This window comes from Periplaneta americana, chromosome 6 (assembly GCF_040183065.1).
Source record: "Periplaneta americana isolate PAMFEO1 chromosome 6, P.americana_PAMFEO1_priV1, whole genome shotgun sequence".
Classification (NCBI taxonomy): Eukaryota; Metazoa; Arthropoda; class Insecta; order Blattodea; family Blattidae; genus Periplaneta; species Periplaneta americana.
The window spans coordinates 17,904,157-17,932,021 of record NC_091122.1 but is presented as its reverse complement, the minus strand read 5'-3'; the positions used below and the strand labels follow the sequence as shown (position 1 = coordinate 17,932,021).

General features: G+C 34.8%; 2 protein-coding genes across 4 annotated transcripts in view; one reads left to right on the top strand and one right to left on the bottom strand.

The window, feature by feature from the left end:
• Positions 1 to 206: 206 nt before the first annotated feature.
• On the bottom strand, positions 207 to 19,208 carry Daao2 (D-amino acid oxidase 2). Of its 3 annotated transcripts, none has more exons than XM_069827626.1 (8): positions 18,970 to 19,208; positions 15,910 to 16,133; positions 12,961 to 13,179; positions 10,971 to 11,196; positions 9,750 to 9,817; positions 7,450 to 7,567; positions 6,528 to 6,629; positions 207 to 3,783 (listed from the first exon to the last, which is right to left on the bottom strand). In XM_069827626.1, the coding sequence occupies exons 1-8, from the start codon at positions 19,048 to 19,050 to the stop codon at positions 3,649 to 3,651; spliced, it is 1,173 nt and encodes a 390-aa protein (XP_069683727.1). In that variant the 5' UTR covers positions 19,051 to 19,208; the 3' UTR covers positions 207 to 3,648. The 3 variants fall into 3 exon arrangements, with proteins under 3 accessions (XP_069683727.1, XP_069683728.1, XP_069683729.1); XM_069827627.1 differs by having other exon boundaries at positions 18,929 to 19,067; XM_069827628.1 differs by lacking the exon at positions 18,970 to 19,208 and adding an exon at positions 18,929 to 18,965 and having other exon boundaries at positions 15,910 to 16,130.
• A 3,383-nt stretch (positions 19,209 to 22,591) lies between these two features.
• Positions 22,592 to 27,865, top strand: part of IntS4 (integrator complex subunit 4) — a 32,357-nt gene continuing 27,083 nt past the window's right edge. Inside the window, exons 1-3 of the mRNA XM_069827624.1 lie at positions 22,592 to 22,768; positions 23,035 to 23,187; positions 23,281 to 23,409. Of these exons, the coding sequence (XP_069683725.1) occupies positions 22,715 to 22,768; positions 23,035 to 23,187; positions 23,281 to 23,409 (336 nt within the window). The 5' untranslated portion in view covers positions 22,592 to 22,714. The remainder of the gene's footprint in view (positions 22,769 to 23,034; positions 23,188 to 23,280; positions 23,410 to 27,865) is intronic.

Sequence of the window (27,865 nt, the reverse complement as noted above, 5' to 3'; positions counted from 1 at the left end):
AAGACTCCCTAATCACATAGCACATGAGTTGGACACTCGTAGTTTTTTTATTTGTTTATTTATATTTTATTTTTTCTATCAGTTGACTTTTTCTGTAGACTCAATCTCAAAGTCTCCCCCGACACTATGCCACTGCTTCTTATACTGCAAGCAATTGAGGAAGAAAGGGGAGAAATTGTGAAATTTTATTTTTCACAACTTACGAGTTCTCCAGCATTAATGAAAGACAGTACAAGCTGTTGATACTGTGAAGCAAGAAATAGTATCATAAAGAAGTGTTACATTTCTTCCATTTGAAATAAATCAGTTTTTCACAACACGATACAAGTTATAGGCGACATTAAGTTATTTACAAATTTCACAGATATGTTATCTTAAAGTCTCATCTTTATGAACGTAGCTGTATTATTTCAGCTGTTGTTATAATCTTGCAGACAGAATGACGTGTAACTATTTTAGTTCAGTTCAGAGATTGGAATCTGCAGTTTTATGAATTAAAATTCTTGTTTTCGTGTATTGAAGACAATGACGACTAAGAAAGTGATGGATGGTGAATGTACTCCATCCACAACACTTTGTTAATGTGATAAATATATATATTATATAAATTACAGTGTATGATTTAAAACAGAATAAATAAATGTGACATTGGTAAACTGCGTTGTTCTTTAAAATAATTTTAAAAAACCTGTTAATTGCTTCTTTTTATTCGATTTTCGTATAAATATTGAACTGGTTTTCACCTTTGAAATTCGCCCCACCAAGACACAAAGCAAGAAGAAATCAGAAGCGCAAGACCTCACTAGAAGTTTGATAATGTCAAAGTTCCCGCCGGAACCAATCACTAAGGTATTGTGACAGCCACGTCGAGGCTCGATTACGCATCCCACAGAGGGCGGGGCGCGCGTGAGAAGACGGACGTAAGGGGAACGTCTGCATGCTGAGAGGACAAGGGGAGGTGCACTGTGGCGCGACGTAAGGGGAACGACGGCATGCTGGGCCGCTGCAGAGAGAGAGAGAGGGGGGGGGAAGTAAAGCAGTTGCGACTGAGGGAGAAATCCAGAGAAGTCGAGAGGCGCCATCTTCTCGGCATCTGTAGAAATTTCGAGCATCGTATTTTCTCGAAACTATGGTCTAGTGATAAATAGGAGACCCAAGTGAGCTGAGAGCTGTCGTTGCTAATTTTTGGACAGCAAGCCAGTCAGTCTTGTGTAGCAGTGAAGCCAGCTTTGAGACCGGAGTTCGACTTGAGTGTGTCCGCAGCTGTGGGAGCGTCCTGGTCAGTGGACTGTCGCCGGAAGTCCTGAGTTCGAGTGTAGTGGACCGCAGTTGGGGGACCTGAGTTCGAAGTTCAGTGGACTGTCTCTGAAGGTCTTGGTTTCGAGATACTGTGAACTTGAGTGACTGAGCTAGAAGAACTAGCCAAGGCAAACGAACTGTGAACTGAGAACTGACAGTTTTGTTTTGTAAATAGTGCTTTGTGAACATTAGTTGAGATTAGGAGTACATTGTTGTTCGCAATAATCCAAGTGAATTGTCATTGTCATCTGTGGAGTGCAATAACGAATACTGTGTTGATGTGTGGAGTGGAAATCCCATTGTTGACGGGAGTGTTTAAATTAAATTGTAGAAAGTGGTTATTGTTGTGAGAATAAAATTACATTATTGTTTTGAATTAAAAGTTACACACCACAATAGTTTAATTATTTAACGCAGTAAAGTTGTTAATTTAAAAAGTTTAACCATATTATTAGTAGCATAACAGAAAACTGATTAGTTGTTCCTCACCCATACTTTCCTCTTGAAGGAGATTATGTTAAGGAAAACAAGACAACTTCCACTCAATTTGATGTTTCATCCAGTGGCTTCTGGTGGATATTGACAAAGGTATGTTCTAATAGTTCACTGCATTTATTTAACTATTATGACATTATTACAAAAATATAATTAAATTTGTACATAAATTATATTTAAAAAATATGTTGCGTTATTGTACATCGTATCAACTGTTCTCTTATGATATGTATAAATGTTTATGAGATTTAAGGCTTCCAAGGCGATTATATTAGAAGAGTCTCTGGGTTGTGCAACTTGTATTGGGACTTTGTATCTTCAAAATTTGGAAACTACCTGCAGGTTCCATCTAATTTTGCATTTGGCCTACTTGCTGAAAACTTCATATTACATTCTTCAATATGTAGTTTAAATCTGTGATTGTCTTCTTATAAATTCTCAGCTCATTGCATGGTTGTCCACAGATACAAATACTGTCACGTAAGTGGTGATGTCGGTTTTGGAGCAAAATTTTAGTTGAAGTGTATTGTGCCAAGAAATTAATCTATTGTTCAAAATAAAGCCCATTACATTCTGTGGTCGTGAGCGAATTTTTTTAGCGAGGTTTGTTATCCTGCAATGGTGCCAGTTTCTGGTTTTTTATGCAAAGAATTCTGTGATATCCATTTCTACGGCTTCCAGCTTTTGGAAATTTCTACCATGCAGAAAGAGGGCCATGAATCGAAATTGATAGTAATCTGAAGGGACAAGATCAGGGCTATATGCTGGGTGTAGTAGCAGTTCGATTCCTCCCAATGGTTCTTCAAACGGTATGGAATCTCACATTGTCCTGTTGCAAGAGAATCCTATTTTGATTAATTTATTTCAGGTACCTCTTTCTCATTACTTCATGAAATCGTTCTAACTGTTAATAAAGATTCGCATGGACTGCACGTCCGTTTGGAACAAACGTCCAGTGAATCACACTTTCAAAATTCCACCAGACATATAAAATTACTTTGGGGCCGAACTGGGGGATCGAACCACTGTTTTGAGATGTCAGGGCTGCAGTAATATACCCATTTTTATCACATGTGTGACGATTCTCCTGATAATTCTATCATCTACTCTGCATTGAGCCTGTTCATAAGGTACAGATCTACAAATAAGCCTACTGAATGATTTTCTAAGCGGTTTAATGTGGCGAAGAAATGGATCTTTTGAAGTACAATGTTCTTCTGACACTCTACGAGTACCGTCCTGTAAATTTCACAGCAAACTTAAAAAGCCAACATTACGTATGTGGTGACCTAATAGAAATAAGCGTTCATAGACCTATGACAAAATTCGTTTATGCAAATCTGGCTTTCATGCAGATAATACATTCGTTACTGGAGGTACGTTAACAGAAGGCCACACTTTAAGTCACACAGGATTTGTGTGCACTCATAGTTGAGTTCTGGAGTCTTGTCAGCTCATTTGAGTTGTGTGGATACAAAGGAAAAATTGTGACGGTGTCGTGTATGGTTCCTGGGGTAGCTCAGTCGATAGAGTGTTCGTGTGCTAAGTGAAGGGTCTCAGGATCGATACCCGGCCCCGGAACAATTTTTCCTTGAAATTATTCAAAATTCGTTTATGGTGATGACGACAATGATAATAGAAAGAACGGAGAATTAGAAAAATTGATCAATGACATGAACAACTAGATGTCTGTAAGAGTAGTGAGTCAAAGACCTGACGGGTCAGCCACTCTGTTGTGTCCATTACGTCTGGGTCCTCTTGTTTGCATTCATTTGACTGAAGAGTTTACAATTTTGTGATTGTTACATTGTGTAAAATGTTTATTTGTAGTAACAATTCTTGGCGTTTACGACTTCACAGTTTAGAACTCAGCCTCGTTGTGGTAGTTGATTGGTTATACAGAATGTCTTGGAGAATGTCCACAACTTCATGGGCACAGCCCCAGCTTAGGGTCACTCCACTTCCACCATGTCCGTAGTTATGGATTACCTGGAAACATAAAACTGTTTGTAAACATTTGATGTAGTAAATAAAAGTTATATTTACTTAGAACATTTTCGAATTCACTTGAAGCAAAAAGTAACAATGTAACATTATAATCAGGACATCGAAGAAAATGAATGGGCAGATATCGTGACCTAAAAGGGAGGCAGTATTCCTTTTATTGGTCCACAATTGCTAGGGGTATAATAAATTAATTGACAAAAACCAGTAGAAAACATTGGTATATCTACTTATTTAATAAATGCAATAAAAAATCTGTACAGAAATTCTGTAGTACAAATAAAAACGGAGAACAATTATCACCAGGATTTTATGTGAATAAAGAATTACGTCTTTAAGGAAGTCGTTGTTTACTCCCGATTTTATTTAAAATCGTTTTAGAACAATTGGAAGATAGCAGCATGAGTGTTATGGTAGATACAATAATATATTCTATACCTCTACAATTTGCAGATGACCAGATCATACTGGCAATGTAGTGAACTAGAATTTATGAGTAGGAAATTAATCGAAGAATATTATCAATGGAGTTAAAATTTAATTTTCAAAAGTCAGAGTAGGCCTACATGGTAATTAGATGGAAAGAAACAAGAGTTCACCGAACAAGTAATAACTGCTTTACTGTTAATATTATGATAAATTACTTGGCAGACATCGATACTAGACAGCCAGGTAATTTACCATAATATTAACAGAGTAAAGCAATACAGTGATTATACAAGTGTTAAAAGAGTGTATCCAAGAATGAAAAAATAAGATTTAATTAGAGAAATACCTGCTGTGTATAAATTTAAAAAAATTGCTTCACATATATCATTCTAGTTAAACTATGTTATTACAATATGAGGAGTCTTTCAAATAATAAATGTTCTTAATTTGCCTTAAAAGTCTTCTCAGATTAGACCAGGATTTTATTTGTGTACTTTATCTACTTCGATGTGACATGAACAAATGTTACTGTTTTATACATGTAAATTATTTTATATGAATTTTAAATTTTGACAAGACTCGTAACATCTTTGATGTTCTGGTGGATGACAATAAATATTCTATTGAATATAAAATAGTTATTAAATCCTGTATTATAATTTTATCAGTTATGGAAGAAAATATACACAACATAGAAAATACATAAAGAAGAGAAAAACTACTATATCACATTTCAATGTTGTCCTATGGGATAAACAGATAAAAAAGGGACAAAATTAAATCTACAAGTCTATACCGATAGTCGAAAGCACAGCTTTATATGCATCAGAATTTTGGCAGTTAAACTGTGTTTATAAACACAAACTGTTGGCAATGGAAATGGATTATTTGCACCATTTAGCTCGAATATCACGAAAAGATATGCTTCGAAATACTATTATAGGACAAAAAATGCAGGTTAAAAATGATATTCTGTAGAACATTACAACAAAAATCTACCCTAATATGGTGTGGACATTTAATGCTAATGAATGAGAAGAGAATTCCTAAATTGCATTTGACTGGATTCCGTCAAGAAGGATAAAAGGAAGACCTAGAGAGACATAAAAGAGGATAATTTTAGAAGCTATGCAAGAAACCCAAGAGAAAATCAGTGGACGGACTGAACAGAATGGTCTTTAGCATTTCGAGCCTAAATTATAGTTGTGAAAATTCAGGATAGGATTACTTTTTTAATTAAACACTTTATCCAAAGTTTATTTTCATCTGGATTTAATTTTGTTAAATGTATAAAGGCTGAGCAAAACATTACATTTTTATTTTGAATGAGTAATACGTTTGATCAGTGAATAAAGATGAGTATTTTTCCTGGACCAGATAATAAAATTGTACCAGTACTTTCCATTGTAGAAAAAAAAATAAGCAAATGAAAGGCAAGTAGACCTATTTTCCATGAAATTATTACTTCACGTACGCCTGTGTACAACTGGCCTTGATTTCTCGCACCATTACAGCAATTTTCAGTTACTCACCTGTATTCTACAGTCCTTTCAAAATTTTTATAAGGAAAACGAAATTACCCCATTACTGAAAATGTAATTGGAGGTGCAGTGTAATTATTTAAGTTGTGTCATGTAATTAATTGAGTTTATGTATAATTAAGCTGATATGTAATTAATTAAGATGATACGTAACTTAGTTGATATGTAAATGAATTAAGATGATATGTAATTAATTAAGATGATATATAATTAAGTTGGTATGTAATTAATTAAGATTATATATAATTAAGTTGGTATGTAATTAATTAAGGTGATATGTAATTACTTAATTGGTAATAGTTGGGTGAAACAGAAATACTTATAAGTTAGATACTTTTGCTTATCGTAGGCGTTATTATAGAATAGTTTTTATTTATAGCCCTAGGTTTATTGCATCTACTATTTATAGATTTACGTTTATTTTCTTTTATTTCATTTACGTTTATTTTATCTTATTTCATGTAATTATAATTATTGTATATTATATATCACTACCACCGGGTGTATACCCAATTGTAGTGTTAATAAATACATACATACATACAAACCTGTTCCAAACACAGTCTTTATCCACTACAAATTCCATTTGGACTCATCAGGTTTTTAATTCATATCAATGATATGGAAAGCAGACTCTGTTAGCTCTTTGACTACATTAAAATTTGACATTCACAAAATAATTTAAATCTAATGAAACTGTAGCTTACTTTAAATGCAATAATATCAATAATATCTATATAGTGTTACATGTAGGTCTACCTGTAATGTATTTCCATATTTGTCTGTTATAATCTCTCGTTCCAGGCGAACTTTGGGTCGGCTGGGGCGGAGACCTGCCCATTCGTTCACCACTACAGCTTCCTAGAACATAACAATAACGTATTCTAATATTAAATTATTATTAATTTTGCATCTGAAATGAAGTTAAATAGTTTTTCATGTATTAACCCTAATATTAAAACGGTTTTTATGTTAGCTTACAAGCGATATCCATTTCTCTCCTTAAATATCAGCTAATAAATGTGAAAATAAATAATAAATTTAGGAATGCAGTTATAGTGTCAGACTCCAAAGCAGCCATTCTATCAATCATCTCCAAACATACACCTTCATCTCAAACAGCACAAATAACTAAAATGCTCTCTCAATTAATATCACTCAATAAAAGAATTGTATTCCAATGGATACCATCCCATTGTGGAATCCTGGGAAACGAGAATGCGGATGCTTTAGCAAAGAAGGGCAGCACTGCTACTTACAGACCAGTTACTAAATCTACGTATTACTCTGTGAAGAGATTTATTAAATCTACATACTTAGACTTCAACAAACAAAATTTGATAACTCAATCCCAAGGGAAAAAATGGAACTCTCTGCATCAAAATCCACAGTTAATTTCCGATTTACCATGAAAATCGTCTGTAGCTGCATTTAGATTGGCAACAGGCCATGATTGTTTGGCCAAACACCTGCATAGAATTGGAATATATCAGTCCCCTAACTGCCCATTGTGCAACTCAAACCAAGAAATGGATTCGGAACACCTCAAAATCTGAGCTTCAGTGGCTGGTCATGATAATATCTTTGAAAAATATTGGAGTGCAAGAGGTCAAATGACTTTATTGTCAAACGCCTGGCATTAGAAAACAACAACAACATAAATGTGAAAATAAGGAAATACCTTTAATCCGGGGATGAGATCACAGCATCCTTTGTGTATGGAAATGGAATCAGCGGGATCTGGCTTCGTATTCCAGTTCCCCTCTTGCAGGGTACCGCCCAAAATTACAGAGTCCTCACTGAAATGAGACAATAATAATGTTCATATTGTGAAGAAATATGCAGTCAAATGTGTATACCCTATTCATGCCGCTAAAAAAAAAATTGATTCTGACACCTTCTATGAAGGTGAAAAAGAGAACTTCCAGCATGTAACTTCCTTGTCCTCTTAGTATGTTACAGTACCTTTGTTTATCAGATGTAAAACCTGTGTCCAACATTTACATTTTACTTCTAGGTGCAAAATGAGTTTGTCCCACTTTTTTCCCCTTGATTTCAAAAGGTTTGTAACTTATTCTTATGCTGCCTATGTAAAACGTTGAATTTCTAGCATTGGAAATAACGATCCCACTGTTACTAATATGTACGGTACCATATTTCTTTTTTATTTAGCTGTGTCTGCATATGAGGTAGGTATTCGTATGTTAATTGTATGGTTTAAGTGGATGTGTGTAATTAATTTTGTGCGAGATCATGCGTATTTGCTTGGTTTCCGTACAAAACCAATCCGTGGAAAGTCTAAAATTCCACATTCAGTATTCCCAACTTAACACACATAACAATTTCCCTCTTCTTACCGCTTAAGTGACATATTGATTTTACTGCTTTAGGCTATTAACATATTATTTTTAGAGACGTTCAATATAGTAATAATTATAAATTGGAAACTTACCACTGCAATTTCACCTAAATTGTACTGTTAATTATTGTTTTTAAATATTTGCAAAAATTAAGTAAACTCTACAACTCCACTAAAGTTACTGCATTCGTGATGCAAGTAACATTAAGGAAGCCGTGAAAAAATCAACAAGATTCCAGACTCATCATAGACTGGGGGAAAAAAAAGACAGACGTATATCACGGTACAGAAAACATTTTAAAGCAACAATGTTGAAGAGATATTTTTATTTTGCAAATTTGCCGTCATTGAACAGAAACCAAGATGGAGATTTCATTGCAACTAATTAGAAATTCCTCTTTCAGGTATGTAATAAACGATCTTCGCACAAAATTATGTACGATACACGAGCGGTATGTTTTCTTTCAATTCTCGGAAATTAAAAAAGCTCAACTACGTTTCGCTTTTTCACGAGCAGTATGTTTTCTTTCAATTCTCGGAAATTAAAAAAGCTCAACTACGTCTCGCTTTTTCAAACTTTTCCTCGAACATGAAAACTTCAACATAACGCTCTTGTAACGCATATTATTATTACACAAATTCACAATACGGTATTATAACCATGACATGTTTTTACCAAAATTGTTAAAAAAATTGCGAAAGTAGGCCAAAGACCGTCTCAATTATGAATACTGTTTGACTACGAGTTTCTTTGATTACTTCTCTATTGTTCCCTCTTAGCAACTAGATTACACTGGACCTTTACCCTTTGTTCGCGCCATTCTTCGAAGTACATTCATCTCTCCATGTCTTATCTGAAACGGTATTTCATTGGAGTAGACCTACTCTCATGATAGTAAAAATATATCACGTGTCCGCAATTGACCTTGGGGAACCAGAACAATTTAATGCTGTATACTTGCTTTTATCTGTTTTTAATTAATGTGACGTGCACTGTTATCTAGTACTGAGTACTACAGTACTAGATTGCACAAAATTACACAACTATAGATAAGGATAAAACAGACAGAAACAAGTCCAGTCTAAAGGCTGTTTTCTCCTTATCGCAATATCTGTCATAAAAGGCAATGTTACAAAACATAATTAATCTTAAAAATGTTAATAAACAAGTCTGTAGCCTTATATAACATCATTGTTATTTCGTGTCAACAAATTCGTCTGTTTTTATTCCCATGTAATTATACTTTATGTTTGCTATATAAAGAAATAATTGAATTCTTTTATTGTCAACAGTCATATTTCAGATTTCTAATTGTCATCAGAATATAGTATTTTGTATTTTATATGTATGTAACTGAAATGATTGACTTTTCTATAACTTTCCAATTGTTTACTTATGCGATTTGCTATGAAAAGTCTATAATTTGGATTTGTTTCTAGATATTTCTAACTTCTATTTCAAAGCAATACTATACAATAGTTGTAAGGACATTCGTAATTCATGTTATGAGCTGCAAGAATTACTTAGGTTAAGTCATGCGAGCTGAAAAATAAATAAAATTTGAAGATGTGTTTTAAATTAGATACCGATACTGGAAAGTAAAGTAAGTCTAGGAACTTACTTTGGTATAATGTAACTTCCATCTTCTTTTTCTTGTGACACCACATGGAACAACCAAGGGGCTTTCACCTGTATATGAAAATGCAAAGAAGTTGAGTTTACTATTAAAAAATCTCTATCTATAATAGTAGCATTCATGTCTGGCTCAATTTACAAATATTTAATATCATACTTTTAATTACAGAATCATAAATATAACAATTTATATCAATTTATGGATCTTCTTTTATTCCTCCAGTTTGAGGTGGTAGTATTTATTGCTTTCCTTACTCGATTAAATCTACTAGTATTAGGTTTCAATTTTTATATTTTAGTACTTCTATTGCGTGTAGGATTTTTACTTCTTCATTTTCTCAGTAATCTATCACCTTCATCAATGATAGATAAGTAAATAAATGAATAAATAAATAAAATGAATGAATGAATGAATGAATGAATGAATGAATGAATGAATGAATGAATGAATGAATGAATGAAAAGTAAAGAAGTTGTTGTTTAGTCAACTGTCTGAAGACAGATTTGAATCTAATAAGTGATACCAATAAGGCATCACTCATGAGGCAACTAAGCCAATAACTAAGTAAGTAAATAAGTACTGATCATTAAATAATAGAGAAATAACTAAGTAAATAAGTAAGAAAGTAAGTACCAGTAAGTAAATAAATAAATAAATAGTTTTTTGGTTCTACAGAATTATCTGTTATGGTTACTACTGGTTATTAATGGAGAAAAAATTCGCTCCAACACTGGGGATCGAAGCTGGGACCCTCATTTCTCTGCACTGGGCACTCTAACCACTGAGCTATTCGCCAACAGTGTCTCGTATATACTGTGGAGTCCCAGCCACCAACGTCACTCCTTGTGTAATGACAATTGACTTAATATATGTGTCAATATACCCAGTATATATGTCGAACATGGAGCCTTTGGGCCCCTTCTCCCTACGAGAGAGAAAGAAAAAGCCACTAAGAGAAAGTACCAAATTATAAAGATTCGATCTGGTGCTGGTGATTGAGCCTTGGTGTAGTTCAGTGGTTAAAGCACTCAGTGCGTAGAACTGAGGGTTCCAAGTTTGATCCCTGGTGCCAGAGAAAATTTTTCTCAATAAAAAATAAAGAATAATTCATTAAAAATAACATAAGTGATAAATAAAAATAGTCCATGCACTCCAATTTCAGAAGCAATGCTACATCGTCTTAGGATAAGACACTGAGCCACTCACCCTGAGCACCTGTCCCCTCACAGGCCGCACCAAATTGTCCCCTACGAGGTTACGCGCCTGTAGTCCACTGCAGTTGACGATGACGTCAAATTGCTGGTTGAACAGGTCCTGCAGGCTATCTATCTTGCGCTTTACAATTTTCCCTCCCCTCTGCTTGAACTTCTTTGTCAGGTAGGGAAGGAATCGAGCCGGCTCAAGTGTGAACGAGATGAAGTGTATTCCACCCCTGCAGTACATTACCAATTTATGTTCCTTCTCTGACTAACGTGTTCTCTATCCTCTACAGTTTTGTCTCAAGTGGAGACACAATAAGGTTTCGTGAAGTGGGGGCAGTATACTGCCAATACTACATAAAGCAACACAGGATGCATACAAGAATAAATATAATTTCTGCAGAAGTAACTATCTCTCACTATCATAAATAAAAATGTCACCCACGACTAATACTTAATGGAGGAAAACTACAAACAGGACTTAATTTCAGGGGGCTCAGTTCCGGAACATCTCACCAATGATGAAAAAAAAAAAAAAAAACAATATCAGTTGTAAACAGTGTTACAATCTCAAGTGTCGAATGTGAGAGATAGTTTTCCTCAATGGACCTGATAATTGCCCCTATAAGAGTGTCTCTTCACTTAAAAATCCTGTGTGATTTACTCTTTATAATACTCTTTATAAACTTGTAGGACCTCCAACCTATAAGGTTTGCAAAATTGTGGTTCCAAGGAGACTTCGCTCTGGACACTAAATCCAAAGAACGAACATAGAAAGAATATATGAAGACAAATATGTGTTATGGAAATATTTTTCATGAACTTTATATCATATGAAGAGTTCGCGGGAAAAACGATGAATATCACAGTTTTCTTAAGGTTGTTGTCATTATCTAATTCAATGGATCACTACGAAATTTAATGTTATTCTTATGAAAAATGGTAAAAAGGAGAATTATCACCACGAATACAGTAATCCTTTCCTTTATTTTCTATAGAAACAGCACTACATCTTGCAGTTATAGACTCAATTAGAGCATTATCTAATCCTTAACAGAAATGTGACATTCATCGTTTTTCCCGCGAACTCTTCATATGCTATTGTGTATGTAACATGTATGTTAATATCTCCTGGTCCTTGTTGTGTAACAATGAGTATTTTATACCGGTAGCTTATGTAAATCTTAAATGCTTAATAATTTAAAGGAAAAATTGTTCCGGGGCCGGGTATCAATTCCGGGACCCTTCGCTTAGCATACGAACGCTCTACCGACTGAGCTACCCCAGGAACTATACACGACACCGTCACAATTTTTCCTTTTATATCCATACAACTCACATGAGCTGACAAGACGCCAGAACTCAACTATGAGTGCACACAAATTCTGGGTGTGACTTAAATTGTGGCTTTCTGTTAACGTACCTCCAGTAACGAATGTATTATACAAATCTGGCTTTTAGGTAGTAGCTCCCTGTAAAGCAGGTTTGAATAATTTAAAGGAAAAATTGTTCTGGGGCCGGGTATCGATCCCAGGACCCTTCGCTTAGCGCGTGATCGCTCTACCGACTGAGCTACCCCAGGAACTATATACGACACTGTCACAATTTTTCCTTTTATATCCACACAACTCACATGAGCTGACAAGACGCCAGAACTCAACTATGAGTGCAGACAAATACTGTTTAAATGCTTAATGTTTCAAATTCCATAAAATATAGACATTGATTAACTATTAAGTTATTTAAATCAAATAAATGACTTGGTTTGTTAACATTTAAATTCTGGTGTCATTTAATTGAGAGATTACATAAATCGGGTGTGCTATTTCTTATATGCCTAATGCAGAATAGTGGATCTCAAAGTAACAATGGCTCACGAAATTGAATCTGGATTTGTACGTGAATGAAGAAAGATTAATAGGAATTGAGTGACTTGAAAGTTACGATCCATGTGACAAATATTTTCAAATGGATACGCCTCGTACTTGAATACTCACGTGATTTTGGATTTGTTCCCATAGCACATTTTCTGGGCTTGGTCCCTGTCAAGAATCTGGTATGCAACCGGGACCTTGGTCCACTCAGGTTGCTCCTTGTCTGCCCCTCCAGGTTTCTCTGTCAGCTGGTACTTCGGGATCAGTGACACTCCGATCTCACCAGCATCTGTATCTTGCCACAGCTTCTGCATGTATGAGTACGTTTTACTGGACCAGCGTCTGCAACACCACGTCATTAACAGTAGAGAAACACAGCAAACAATGCCATCTTTCTCTCCCTCTATCCTCTATCTTTCCCTGCTTTCTCTGCCTTCCTGTCTCTGTTTGTCTCTCTCTGTCGCACGCACGCACACACACACACACACAATATATTTTTTTCTCTTGCAGTCATGGCCACTCCAGAAACTGGTTTTATCGACTGATAAACCTCATCGCATTTCTGCTTGTATACGCTCACTTTCAGTCCCGCGCTGTAGCGTCGTGGTCTAAGGCATCCTGCCTAGGACTCGCGTTACGGAATGCGTGCTGGTTCGAGTCCTCATGAGGAAGAAATTTTCTCATGAAATTTTGGCCAGTATATGGGACCGGTGCCCACCCAGCATCGTGATGCACTTGGGGAGCTACGATAGGTAGTGAAATTGGGTTGCGAAAGCCAGCTATAATGGCTGGGAGGATCATCGTGCTAACCACACGATACCTCCATTCTGGTTGGATGATTGTCCACCTCTGCTTCGGCATGTGAGCATGAGGCCAGCGGTCGGCTGGTCGGTCTAGGCCCTTCACAGGCTGTAGTGCCACGGATTATTATTATTATTGTTATTATTATTATTATTATTATTATTATTATTATTATTATTATGCTCACCTTCATGTTCACTGCATTGGTTGGACGTAAGTTCTTCCTTCATTCCATTTCTTTCAGGGTCTTCCCTGATTTCGATGTCCTTTGGGATTATAAAAATGGCTCTGCTCAAAGATTCTTCCTTCTGGCAACCTTTCTACAAGTTCCAGCCATTTTTTTCGTATTTCTATTAATTTTTTTGTATATGGGACCTATTAGTAATATCTGTATGATATCTTCATTTCTAGTGGGGTCTAGTATAGTTTATCCTTTCACAGATCTCAAATATTTCATTTCTGCAATTTGCATTTTGTTTTTATCAGAGGCTTTAACTGTCCACATCTTGCTTGCATAATAATATCTACTATTGTTTTGTAGAATTTCATTTACGTTTCTTGGCGTGTTTTGCAATCTTAATGTCTTTCTTAAGGTTATCAATTTTATTTCATAGTGAGTACCGGTACTATCTTGTATCATAGAACTTATTCGAATTGATGTCCATCTGTAGGCATATATTGACATCGTTTAGTGAAATTTACATTGACTTGCAAAAGTTCTAGAGCGGAGTGGGATTTGGACATGAACCCCTTGACTTATAAGCTCAACGCACAAGCACTGATCCACCATGAGTCGGACGTGGTAAGATTTTTTTTTTTACCTAACATCAATCTTGTTTTTATTTTTCTTTACAATTCTATGGGTGGCCGGGTAGCTCAGTTGGTAGAACAGCTGGCTACGGACTGGAAGGTCCGGGGTTCGATCCCAGATGGTGACAGGATTTTTCTCGTTGCCAAACTTTCAGAACGGCCCCAAGGTTCACTCAGCCTCCTATAAAATTGAGTACCAGGTCTTTCCCGGGGGTAAAAGGCGGTCAGAGTGTGGTGCCGACCACACCACCTCATTCTAGTGCCGAGGTCATGGAAAGCATGGGGCTCTACCTCCCCAAGTGCCATCATGCCATGTGACGGGGATACCTTTATTTTCTTTTTTTTTTTTACAATTCTATATCAATTGTGTTTGCTATTAGTCATCCCAAGTACTTAAATTAACTTTTTCGTATTCTTGCTCATTTAGTACAATTACTTTTTTCTTCCATTTTGACTCTTGCGTACACTACTTTTAACACTTGAATATAAATAATTGATTAACTAGCGGACTCACTCTTGTTAATTATGTAAATTTGTGCGGCTTACAGCTGTTTCGATGCTTCATCACACCATCCTCAGAGCCTACTAGATCCCGGCGTCATCTCGAACTTCTCTGCCTGTTATGTGGATGTGTTTGATTGTTGAAAGGTGTTGAAAAGTGGAGTCAAATAGTGTGTGTGTACTGAAATTGATCTGTGTGTTGAGAATTTGATCAGGGTGTGTTTTAGTGTGTTTGTATATTTCGTATTGTTCTAGTGTGTTGAGTTTTTTGTTCTTGGGTTGTATGTGTAGGATTTCCATACATACAATAACATAAATGCGGACATGGAAATCCTACACATACAACCCAAGAACCAAAAACTCAACACACTAGAACAATACGAAATATACAAACATACTAAAACACACCCCGATCAAATTCTCAACACACAGATCAATTTCAGTACACACACACTATTTGACTCCACTTTTCAACACCTTTCAACAATCAAACGCACCCACATAACAGGCAGAGAAGTTCGAGATGACGCCGGAATCTAGTAGGCTCTGAGGATGGTGTGATGAAGCACCGAAACAGCTGTAAGCCGCACAAACTTACATAATTAACACGAGTAAGACCGCTAGTTAATCAATTATTTACTTTTTTCTGTTATTTTCCTATTGTTCTGGCGTTCTCACTTCATCTTTTTTCCTTCTACTTCTTTCGTTTTTTGTTGTAATTATCTATTTCTCACCTTCTTTTTTCTTGTCTCATTTCCTTTTTCCTTCCTTTTTGTGTATTGTTTTCCTTCCTTCTTATTCTTTCTTTTTGTCACCTACACTCTTTTCATTTCTCATTCGTGTTCCTTTTTTATTTCTTTCCTCTTCTCTTTTTTAATTTTTTTCTCGTATATTAAAAATTCAGGTATTATTTACATGACTCCTCATAGCTAAAAGAGAATGTGGGTTGAACGTGCTTACAAGATGTCGCTCTGTGGAGTGTCCTTGAGGCAGTGTGGCTTCCAGAGTCCTGCCGAGCCATCGCCTGTGGTGTGAGGGCTGAACTGCTCGGAGATAAGTGTGATCTGCAGTCCTGGGATCTTCTCCTGCATCAGCACAGCTGTAGTAAGTCCCACTACTCCCGCCCCAATCACAGCGACATGTGGAGACATGTTGAAGGATACACTAACCTGGAACCTGGTCTGCTGAAATAAATTGTATGAGTTCAGTTGATACTTCAGGTTATATTAGCTCACTTTTTTTTTTAATATATTTATGATAATAACTTTCATGTGTTAAATGTAAACTAAGTTTGTAAAGTTTGTAACTTTTTTTTATGAGTCCTAAAAATTAAATTAAATTAATTTTTGAAACATTAACTTTCTCTTGAAAGTAATTTGATATAATGGCTGCCTGATAAGTAAAATAGCATGAAAAATGTATATATTTCAAAATAAATGAGTTTCCATAGTAATCCGTAAGTGGAATATCAAATTCAAGGGTTTAAATAAATTAAAACATCTGTCATGGAGAAAAATATGAGTGAAAGTTACTTCAAGGGTTGTAATAAATAGAACCGATTAAACAGGTAGACAAATTTAAATATTTAGGAACTACAGTCACTAAAGCTGGAAATGGATCTGCCGATGTTAAGATACATATTGAACAGACAAGAAAGATCCGGATCCTTGAATCCAATATGGTGAGACAACAACATATCAAGAAAGACTAAAATGCCGATACATATAGGCAAATTCTTGGTTGAGACTATCCTTTATTACAATAGCGAAATATTGACTGTGAATGTAGAATGCAAAAGAAAACTCTTAGATGGATTACTTAAGTGAAAAAGAATTAGGAATGAAGAAATAAGGAGACGAATGAAAGCAGAGAAGACTGTTATATATAGAACTGAAAAAAGGAATTGAATTGGTTTGAACACCTCATGAGGTCATATCAACAATGATGGCCTAAAAGAATGTTTCAATTTTTGCTAGCTAGACTAAGAGTATGTGGCAGACCAATAAGATCATGGCATCAGAGAGTCATTTCTGCCAAAGAACTGAAAGAGAAAGATTCTCTATGTCGAGAGAGGTTGAGATTAGTAACGGTAATATGGCAGCAGGTGTAATATTTCTGTTACTATTGATACTAAATATAATCCATTTTTAATTACTGATATTTCCCAATTTTATTGATTTCGTGATCGAATTTAAATTCGAAACTGCTATTGTTGATTGTAATCTGTAAGTTTTGCAGGCTGCAGAGGCAGGTGTTCTCCCTAAAATTTATTCTTCTTATTCATTTCATTATTGGAACAGTAGGTATGTTAGATTGCTTGAACCATCAGATATAATTATCTTGAAAAGATCTATTGGAAATCATCTTTTCTAACCGACTTTTTTTTTTTTTTTTCGTATGTTTAAAATCCATCTAGAGATGTGCACAATGACACAAAAGCCACAAACCAAAAATATTTCGAACTATACTTCACTACTTGTATTCTTTATAAATATTGTATGCATCAATGGGCACAGTAGAAGATAATGGAAATAGGAATAGTAATGTTGAATTGTATCTTGTAAGGAACTGACTTTTTTAGTCATTTTCTATATTACTCGATGCTACAATAACACACTAATGAAGACAAAAAATACAATACAAATCAAGCACAAATGAACAAAAATTATAATAATTTTAAAAGAAACATATTGTTAGGCAATTGCTACTAATGAAAGTATGAGAAATCGTAATAGCAAAATTTGATTATAGTATACTGATACAGTTATTTGTATTTATAAATGTATATTTTATATACGACATTATAATATGTATTCATATTTCTAAATAGATATTCACAAACTCTTCGAAAACTTGAAAAATTTATGCTTTTAGTATGATAATATTTTTACAGGAAGTATGTATATGTACCGTACACTTACACAGAAAGGTAGAGATTTTGTATTATTTCAGGAATACACACCAGCTAACCATTGGAAATATATCTGAGTGGAAGGAGGCAATTTAAGTGTTAGAGCAAGTGTCATCTGCTATGCCAGGTCTGTCTCAGGATTGGCTCCCAGTGCAGACACTGCACTGAGATAGGAACCTTAACTCACATTCTGGGATTTTGCCAACACGGAACTCTCATTCGGATTACAACTCACCATGCAGTACAAGAAAGTGTTCTTTCATTCTACGAGGTTCACCAAGAAGTGCACTGCCTGAAGATGGAAGAGCAGACTGAAGGCTTTAGACTTTCCTTTGGATCACGGGGAACAATTGCAAAATTCTCAGTTGAATGTTTTAAGATTTCAAGTCTTTTGGAATAATTCCTTTAAAAACTTTGAAACTTATTGCTGTAGACATAATTAAATATTCTGTTCACATTTTACAAAATCACATGTATTCTTAAGTGACTTTATATAGCACAGGTAGCTGATTATAAATTATCAATAAACTTACCCTCTTTAAAAAATAATACAATTGTTATTTATTTATCTATTTAAGGGGAAGTAGAGCATGGGAAGTTCAGACGTTTTTTATTGCATTTTTGGTCCAAAGAAAATACGTACCAGTACTCGTATTTTATGAAAATACTGCCATGTCTCACTGAAGTATAGCACCTTAAATATTAAACTTCATTTGCACAAAAAAAAAAAATCTTTTATAAATTTGACGATTTTCACTTCCAAAATCACATGAACTTTCCGTGAGCTAGTATAATCTTTATTTAATTTGTTGTGTCCTTTAGTAACCTTTAGTGAAGGGTAACATTCTTGTGGGATATATATCTTAATAAAGTTTCTTGGTTATTGTATATATGCCATAATTGTTATGCTATCTTTCAATATTGCACACAGTTTCATAATTTTATAAAGAGGAAGTTAAATAACTAACCATCCATATATCTGATATTGGTATATGTAGAAATTCAGACATTACATGGCGAAAAAATTTACGAGTTTTTAAAGAACAAAATAAAATTTATTTCTCATACCTCTAACACTTGATGTGTTCACACTCCGTCTTGATACTTACTGTCAGTGCACTGAATGGTTGTTCAACTTCTAAGAAGTATTTGTAACAGCAGCTGATACGATATGATGTAATGTGATCCATGCACAGAGAGCTATCAACAAGTATGCAAGTTCAAGAAATTAACGTAAACATATTTGGTTGTCATGACTCCATGTTTATTTAACTTAACAGTATTAATCTTAAGCCAATATCCTGTTTTAACTAGTTTCTTTTTAGTACTTAATTATGAATAACTCTCAAGTTATGTGAACACTAACCGTTCAGTAAGCTAAACTTGGCCATCAGATGCGAAGTCAAGGTCAGTGCTGATAAAAAAAAAGAGTAAAGAGCGGAGGCTTTAACAAACATAAATTTTTCTTTTCTATCTGATAACTATTGGGTAATTTGTACTGATAAGACTTGAACATCGATTTCTCAATTTGACAGGCTAGAGTAATAAAATATAAATGTAATTTAAATAAAAAATAACTCATAGGGCTATCTCTTTCTTGCAGTATACTGTCATTGTATAGCCTATTGATTTTTACCGGTACTTAAATATAAATTTAATTTATTATTTATGTTACACAGTTATTTTTATGATAATGTTATAATTTAAAATGTAATTATGGAAACTAGATTTGAAATTGATTCATTTTATGTGTTAACTCTTATATAGTAATAGTTGTTACTGCCAATCAATTACATAATTGATTAAGTACATTAAAATAGTGATTAACTAAGAATTATTGAACAGCACATCAAATTAAATATCGTCACAATCAGCAGTAGCAGCAATTTTTTAAATGGAGGGGGGTATTTGTGTGGACAGAACTGCATTAAGATGCAACCCTTCTTTCTTCTGCTTCACACCACTGAAGTTTTTATGGGAGCAGATTGTTGTATGTATGTATTTATTTACACTGCAAGTGGGCAAGCACCCGGCGGAAGTGGTATACACGATATAAACAATACAAAATAAAATTTTAATACGAAATAAAATTTGAATACAAAATAAAATTTGATACAAAATAAAATTTTAATACAAAATAAAATTTTAATACAAAATAAAATTTTAATACAAAATAAAATTTATACAAAATAAAATTTAAATACAAAATAAAATTTATACAAAATCTATATATATAATTTGAACTGGTAATGGAAATTACGGGAAATCAGCTGGACGGATTTTAATAAATGACCCCTCATTTTGAAGCTTGGAACTCAAAGTTTTTCGGAAAAATATTAGTTTTCAGTGAAATGTCAATTTTTAAACATAATTTTCCTACTTTTCAAAATCCATTTGTCGTCAGTTTTGAGAACTAGCTAATAGCATTCGCGGCCGACTTGATATTCCCTTCGCTTTTTCGTAAAGGAGAAGCGAAGCGAGCATCAAGTCGGATGTGTTGCATTTCAGAATAAAACAAAACACACACTACAGTAAACAATATTACACCAAGGCCATGATCTGCAAGAATGCTGACATATTTAGAGCTCAAATTAAATTGGTTATTAAAAACTTAACTTACTAAAAATAATTTGCAGGTTCGATTCTGTGGTGTGTAATTTTCTGGGTACAGCTGTGTATTGGATATTGAAAACTACAAAACTTGAGGTGGTTTGATGACATTATTACCATTAGAAATGAAATATTATTGTAGTTAATGCCATGATGTGGCTATTTTTCATTAATTATACATATTAATGCTATATTGATGATATGAAAGTGAAACGTTTTGGGGTTATATAAGTAGATGTAGAGAATAACTTAAATTAGATTTTGATTTCTATATTTTACTGAGTGGTGGCTATATAGTATATGTTACTGAAAGCTATAATACTTACGTAAGATAATAATATTATTAAAAATCGAATATTTTTATAATTATTAATCAAGTGGGGTTGGGTCTTTTTCATATGTTCAATGGCGGTGTGGTGTAGATATTTATATGCGTGGTTCTCTTCAGTATTGGCTCGAGAGAAAGTATCTTTCATTGTTATGGAAACAAATAACTTTCCGAATGTCTGGTATTCTTCATTGAAAATAAATCTGAAAAATGTTTATTTGAACGTCTAATGAACTTAGTTTTGCAGCATTTGCTGCACAAGCCACTAGTAAAATTTAATGATAAAGGAAAATGTTTCAGATATTAAAATCAATCCTGATAGCATGATTCATTTACTATTTGCATAAAAAAAAAGAGAGAGAGAAGATCAATTTCAAAGAAGATTGAACACATTAGAACATTAATATTGCCGGTTTATGCACAGCAAAAAGAGAAGCTGTGAAATGACTACGGTACTAAGGAAAAGCTGTGAACTAAATACACACAGTAGTAATTGGTACTAACTATTGGATAAATTATGTTGGAATTGTTCTGAAACAAGATCTAGCTGTACAATATATTATAAAAAGTTTGCGTGGAGTGGGAGGGAACAGAAGGTTGGACAGGGGGTCTCTTCGGGTGGGCACTAACCCATCGAAGGCCCTCCGCACTTCTGGCACACTTTTTCACGATCATCACCATCATCATCTATTTTTAAGGATTGGACACTTTGATCTATTCTATCTCCACTATTGTGTGGATTTTAAATAAATATTAAACAAGTACGGTAGCGATGTTTCTTGGTAATGTGGGCAACATAGTGCAGAGATACTACTTAGAAAATAAAGGACAAACATAAGACAAAAAACGCGCATTCGTTTCTTATTGAAATAAAAAAACTCTCCCCTTCTTTGTGTGAAACTGACGTCATATTTGCTGTATCTAGAGTTATAAACACTATAGCAGTGGACTCAATTTATATACAGGCCCATTTGTATTGGAATATATACTGTAATACGTTTCTCTCTTTAGAATTAAAATGTAATAAATGGGAATTGAGGAAAACTTGACAAACACATATGATGATGGATGAGTGGAACAGAGAAAAATTTTCTCTGGTACCAGGATTTGAACCCGGGTTTTCAGCTGTATGTGCTGATGCTCTAAGCCACACCAGATTCTCATCCCAATGTTGGTTTGAATCCTCTCAGTTTAAGTTCCACCTCTTGGGTTCCCTCTAGTGGCCTACCCTCATGCACTGCGTCATAGATGTATGACAGTGGCACAATGTTCACACATGTGCAGAGGTGTACTTGTTATGAGTGACTAAGTGGCCGGGATCCGACGGAATAAGCGCTATCTTAAATCACAAATCCGGCGTATATAGTCACGAAGTTCAATACGTAGGGAATATGCATTCAAAGATAGTTGAACTTTAATTGCTAGCCACTAGGATCGCTACTATCGCCTCATCACAGACAATGCGAAATAGTACCGGCACAGTCTATTGTTCCTAGTACTCTCAGTTGCTAACCGCTTGGAGCGCTGTATCGCGAGACATGCAAAACATCACCTCAAGCTTCGTGACTGTATGATATTAGACTGTAATAATACGATAAGATTTTATCTTTGTACGCCAGTGCACAAATTGTGACGAGGACATTAATTTATTAAACATATTGCAAAAAAAAAAAAACTTTTAAAATCATGTCAAATGATTTACCCAGAAATAGTACAAGGATATTTTTGAAATGGTTTTGTTATAGAAGCTTCTGCGAGACTTGTCGTTGTACTATGTTGGCTACATTGTTAAAAAAAAAAAAAAAAAAAAGAGACACGATTATATGTTATGGATGTTGTAGTGAGTGCTGTGCAGTGTGTGTTTTGTGTTATGTGTATGCATTTCGTGTTTTCGCCATGAAAAGTAGCCTTTCATAATGGCCGCTCTACTAAAGAAAAGAGCTCTTGCTGAGTACAGCCAGGTTATTCAGGTATGTTTGGATGAAGTACTGATCGTCATTGCTATAGAATGACTTAACCTCGAAAAATTCATAACCTCACTTATGAATTTATGATTGAAATAGAGAGTTGATTTGAAGGTGAATATATGACTGTAATGTAATAATGTAAAAAGAAATTCTTGTCACTGGAAAGCGTCTTTTCATAAACATAGTGATGCACATTCGACAACATGGGCAAATATATTAAATGTTGCTAATATTTATAGAAAACCCATACTTGATATTTATGTTATTAGGAGCAGCCGAAACCTCTGAAGAAATTACGCCTTGTAAAGAAGCTAATTCCTGGTAGTTCAGCTGCAGCATATGTAGGACTACTAGAAAAGAGTAAAACAAGTAATGATGCATTGCAAGTACTTCTCAGAATATCAGATTCACTTAAGTTTCAGGTACCGTAGAGATTTTCTGTTGAATTTATTAGCGTGTAGTCAATATGGATTGCGCAAGTTGGTTTGAAGAGCTTTCAGAAATAAATGTTACAGGAAGAAGATTTGGCCGATGTCATTAAGAAATTAGCTGAACATTTTCAGCAAGAAAATGAATCCGCTGTTCGTGCAAAAATTTTATCTCTGTTTGGAGATATTGGAAAAGAATCTGGAGCCGATATACAGGTAATTTACATAATATTTATTCAGAAGCCAGAAATACACAGCTTAAATTTTAGATAAAGAACTTTTAACTTCCAGTGCATCCTTCAGTAGGTAGTTTCTTCCTAGCCAGTGACCAGCAAATTTATTTTTCTCTTAATCAGTTTCAGCATTATTCTTTCTTTACCCACTTTTTCTAGCACAGCTTCATTTCTTATTTTGTGTATTTCACATTCTCCATTCTTTTCCAAATCCACATTTCAAATGCTTCCAGTCGCTTCTTTTCACTTCGTCGTAATGTCCATATTTCTGCCCCACACAAAACACTTCACTAGTCTCTTCCTTATTTATTTTTTCAGAGGTCTGTAGAAGATGCTCCTTTTTCTATTAAAAACTTCCTTTGCCATTGCTATCCTCCTTTTGACTTCTGACAGCAGCTCATGTTATTGTTTATAGTACATCCCAAGTATTTGAAGCTGTCCACTTGCTCTACTGCCTCATTTAGAATTCGTAAGTGTACCTTCTTTATTTTTCTTCCGATGACCATGGTCTTCATCTTGTTTTTATTTATCTTCATCCCATACTGCTTACAGCTGTCATTTAGCTTCAGTAACATATCCCTTAATATGATCTCATCTTCTTCTAACAACGCCGTATCATCAGCAAATCTTATGCACTTTATTTCTCCTACCATCACCCCTCCCATGTTATGAAAATATTTCTTCATTAAATCCTGCAAGTAGGTGATGAAGGACATCTTTGTCGTGACTTACTCCTTTCTTTTGATTTGGTTCTCTTTGGTCAGACTTCATGATTCAGCACCATGCAATAGTATGCCTTCTGGTTTGGATTATTATTGTTATATGTAATATAAGTTTCAGCTGGCATAGCAGTCCAATGTCTAGGGCGTTTGAATCATAATCCTGTGGACCTCGGTTTAATCTCCTGATTTATGACTTGTGTTGGGTAAGCCCATTGTCAGGTAACATGGGTTTTCTTCGGGAGTTTTGGTTCCTCTGTGACATCCCAACAAATCTCCATCATCATCTCATCTCATTACTAGTGTAGAGTAGACCAGTCTTCTTGTAATAAATTAGATGATAGCTGTTTCTGAATAGCTTAAAAACTCTGTTTGCATCATATAACCTATTTAGGAACATATTTCCTGTCATTGCAAAATATCAAGATATGAATTAAAGATTCGTACTTTTGTCAGATAAACAATTTTACTGTGTTAAATTGAAACTAATATAGTATTTTACGTTGATTAGTGATTAGTTTCGTCTTAATATCTGCCATCTTCAGATTTATAGTCTAGAACTGTGAAGATAGTGGCTAGAAGCCAGAACTGGTCACTAGTCACGGTAAAATACGACATTAGTTTCAAATTAACACAGTGCGAATCAGTAGTAATGTTAAAAGTGTATAATCAAGATGTATACATGAATTAATCGTCTATCTTTGTACTAACTTAATGAACTTTGTTTGTTATTCAGTCCAATTTTTCTAGTTTTAATACGAGTATAGTTTAACATACTCGTACAACATTGTTTTTGAGCATTAATTGTCTGACAAGGAAACTCTTAATAAGTCCACTTGGAAACCTCTGCTCAAATTGCGCATATTGTTAAATCTTACAACAGATAGACATATACAATAAATTAGCTCGTACTAAGGGAAGAGTGTAAGCATCAAAGGTTGTAAGCGTACAGAACAAACTTTTTCAGAAGAGACAAAAAACATTTTTCTCCATCTATATCTATGATTGCGTACATCAGACGTCTCCAAAAGCGTACCCACGAGTAAGCCCCTGAACGGAACCGAAGCCAGTACGTAATGAGCGCGCTCCGCCTCACCCATCCCCACCTGTACTGTACTCAATGTTTATAAGCAAACGAAGAGCAGTGGCGGACTGCCATTATCATTGTGTTGGTCGGAGTGTTACACCGTGTCTTCTAATCATGGACATAGTACATTCAAGGATGAAAGGGAAGAGAAATTTTTTTGAGTTAGTGGGGAGAATGTGAAATGCTTAATTTGTTCGAAAATTCCTAAGGGTGTGTTAAAATTCAACATGCGACGACAATGCTCGACCCTTCACAAAGAATATCATACAATTACAGGCATGTTGGACATGTGAAAATAATTTATTTTGGGGCTATCTGTATAACTGTTGGTTATACATAATAGTCAGTATATTACAATATTACAATACATTTACCCTCAGTTCCGCATGACAACATATAGTTTTTCTTTTAATTTTAGGTGAAATGCGTAGGCCTACAAATATTTTGATAAATATAAAACAAGAAAATACAAACACAAATCACATACGTGTCCTCAGTCTTAAACAAAAAAAGCTTCTTGCTAGCTATGTCCTAGCTTGAAATATTGGAAAATCAATGAAGCCCTTTACAGAAGCATCATTGTAAAATCGTGCTTAGACCTACAGGACGTTACTAAAATATTGTGTCCAGAACAAAGTCAAAGTTTAAGAAAATTAAAGTTTTTCCAATTACAGTTCAGAGAAGGAATTTCAAGATTGTAAATATAATTGAATCTGAAGTCGAAACCACAATTAACCAATTTGTAGCTTACTCACTTGAATTGGACAGATAGAAATGACAAAGCTCTCCTAGCCATTTTCATCCGAGGAGTTAATGAACATTTTACTGTGACTGAATGTCTTCTAGATGTAATTAAAAATACAACTGGAGAAGATCTTTTCCAGGCACTGAAAGGCACCATAGAACAGAAGAGGTTGAATTTGCAATGACTGTGTCAATAGCAACAGATGGGGCTCCAGCTTCATAGTATGTCAAAATAATATACAAACGTATGATATTTCTTATTCTTTTGATGTTATTATTTGTAAATATAAGGAGACCGTTGCCGCGATCCCCCACTGATCGCTCCCATCTGTTGAGGTACAAGTCTCTTCCCCTTGTCTAGCCTTACATCACACTGTGTTTGGGGGGGCAGCATTGAGAGCACGAATGTCGATACACTTTTTGGAGACCTCTGGCGGTACATTATCTAGGGTCTATTTCCATTTTGAATTCCAAAATATGACTTTTGTAGATTATTTGGCTTCACACATATATAATCAGTTTTGACAACCGCTTAAAAAACTATAAAAGTGACTCTTACAATCTCTGTTGTTTACACTCTAGAATTGAAAACCTTCCCAGAAAAAGGATGTAACATCAAATTAATGAAATGTGTGACTTAAGTGGAAAAAGTAATTTTGAAGCATTCTTTTATATTATAACAATAAATGATTGCATCCAATAGCTGAATAAATTTGAATCCTTGATTAGTCAAATGGTTCTGCTTGCTTACTTACTTACTTTCTTTAAGAAACCCGCAGGTTCATTGCCGCCCTCACATAAACCTGCCATCGGTCCCTATCCTCTGCAAGATTAATCCAGTCTCTACAATCATATCCCACCTCCTTCAAATCCATTTTAATATTATCCTCCCATCTATGTCTCGGCCTTCCCAAAGGTCTTTTTCTCCTCATTCTCCCAACTAACACTCTATATGCATTTCTGGATTCGCCCATACTTGCTATGTCTGTTCTGCTAGTAGCTAAATATATGCCTAACGAAATATGCCACTGAAATTTTTTCCTTTCCCCTGAAATGATGTACAGTATTATAGATTTTTGGTTACACCTTTGTTCTGGAGAGGTCTTCAATCGTAAAGCTCGAAATTAAAGCTTGGATGAAATATGTTGTTGTTGTTTTCTAATGTCAGGCGTTTGACAATAAAGTCATTTGACCTCTTGCACTCCAATATTTTTCAAAGATATTATCATGACCAGCCACTGAAGCACAGATTTTGAGGTGTGCCGAATCCATTTCTTGGTTTGAGTTGCACAATGGGCAGTTAGGGGACTGATATATTCCAATTCTATGCAGGTGTTTGGCCAAACAATCATGGCCTGTTGCCAATCTAAATGCAGCTACAGACGATTTTCGTGATAAATCGGGAATTAACTGTGGATTTTGATGCAGAGAGTTCCATTTTTTCCCTTGGGATTGTGTTATCAAATTTTGTTTGTTAAAGTCTAAGTATGTAGATTTAATAAATCTTTTCACAGAGTAATACGTAGATTTAGTAACAGGTCTGTAAGTAGCAGTGCTGCCCTTCTTTGCTAAAGCATCCGCATTCTTGTTTCCCAGGATTCCACAATGGGATGGTATCCATTGGAATACAATTCTTTTACTGAGTGATATTAATTGAGAGAGCATTTTAGTTATTTCTGCTGTTTGAGATGAAGGTGTGTGTTTAGAGACTATTGATAGAATAGCTGCTTTGGAGTCTGACAATATAACTGCATTCTTAAATTTATTGATGTGGCATAGAAGATTCCTGAGACATTCACTTATTGCAATGATTTCACCATCAAAACTTGTTGTTCCATATCCAAGAGATCTATAAAGTGAGAAGAGACAGCACGTAACACCTGCACCGG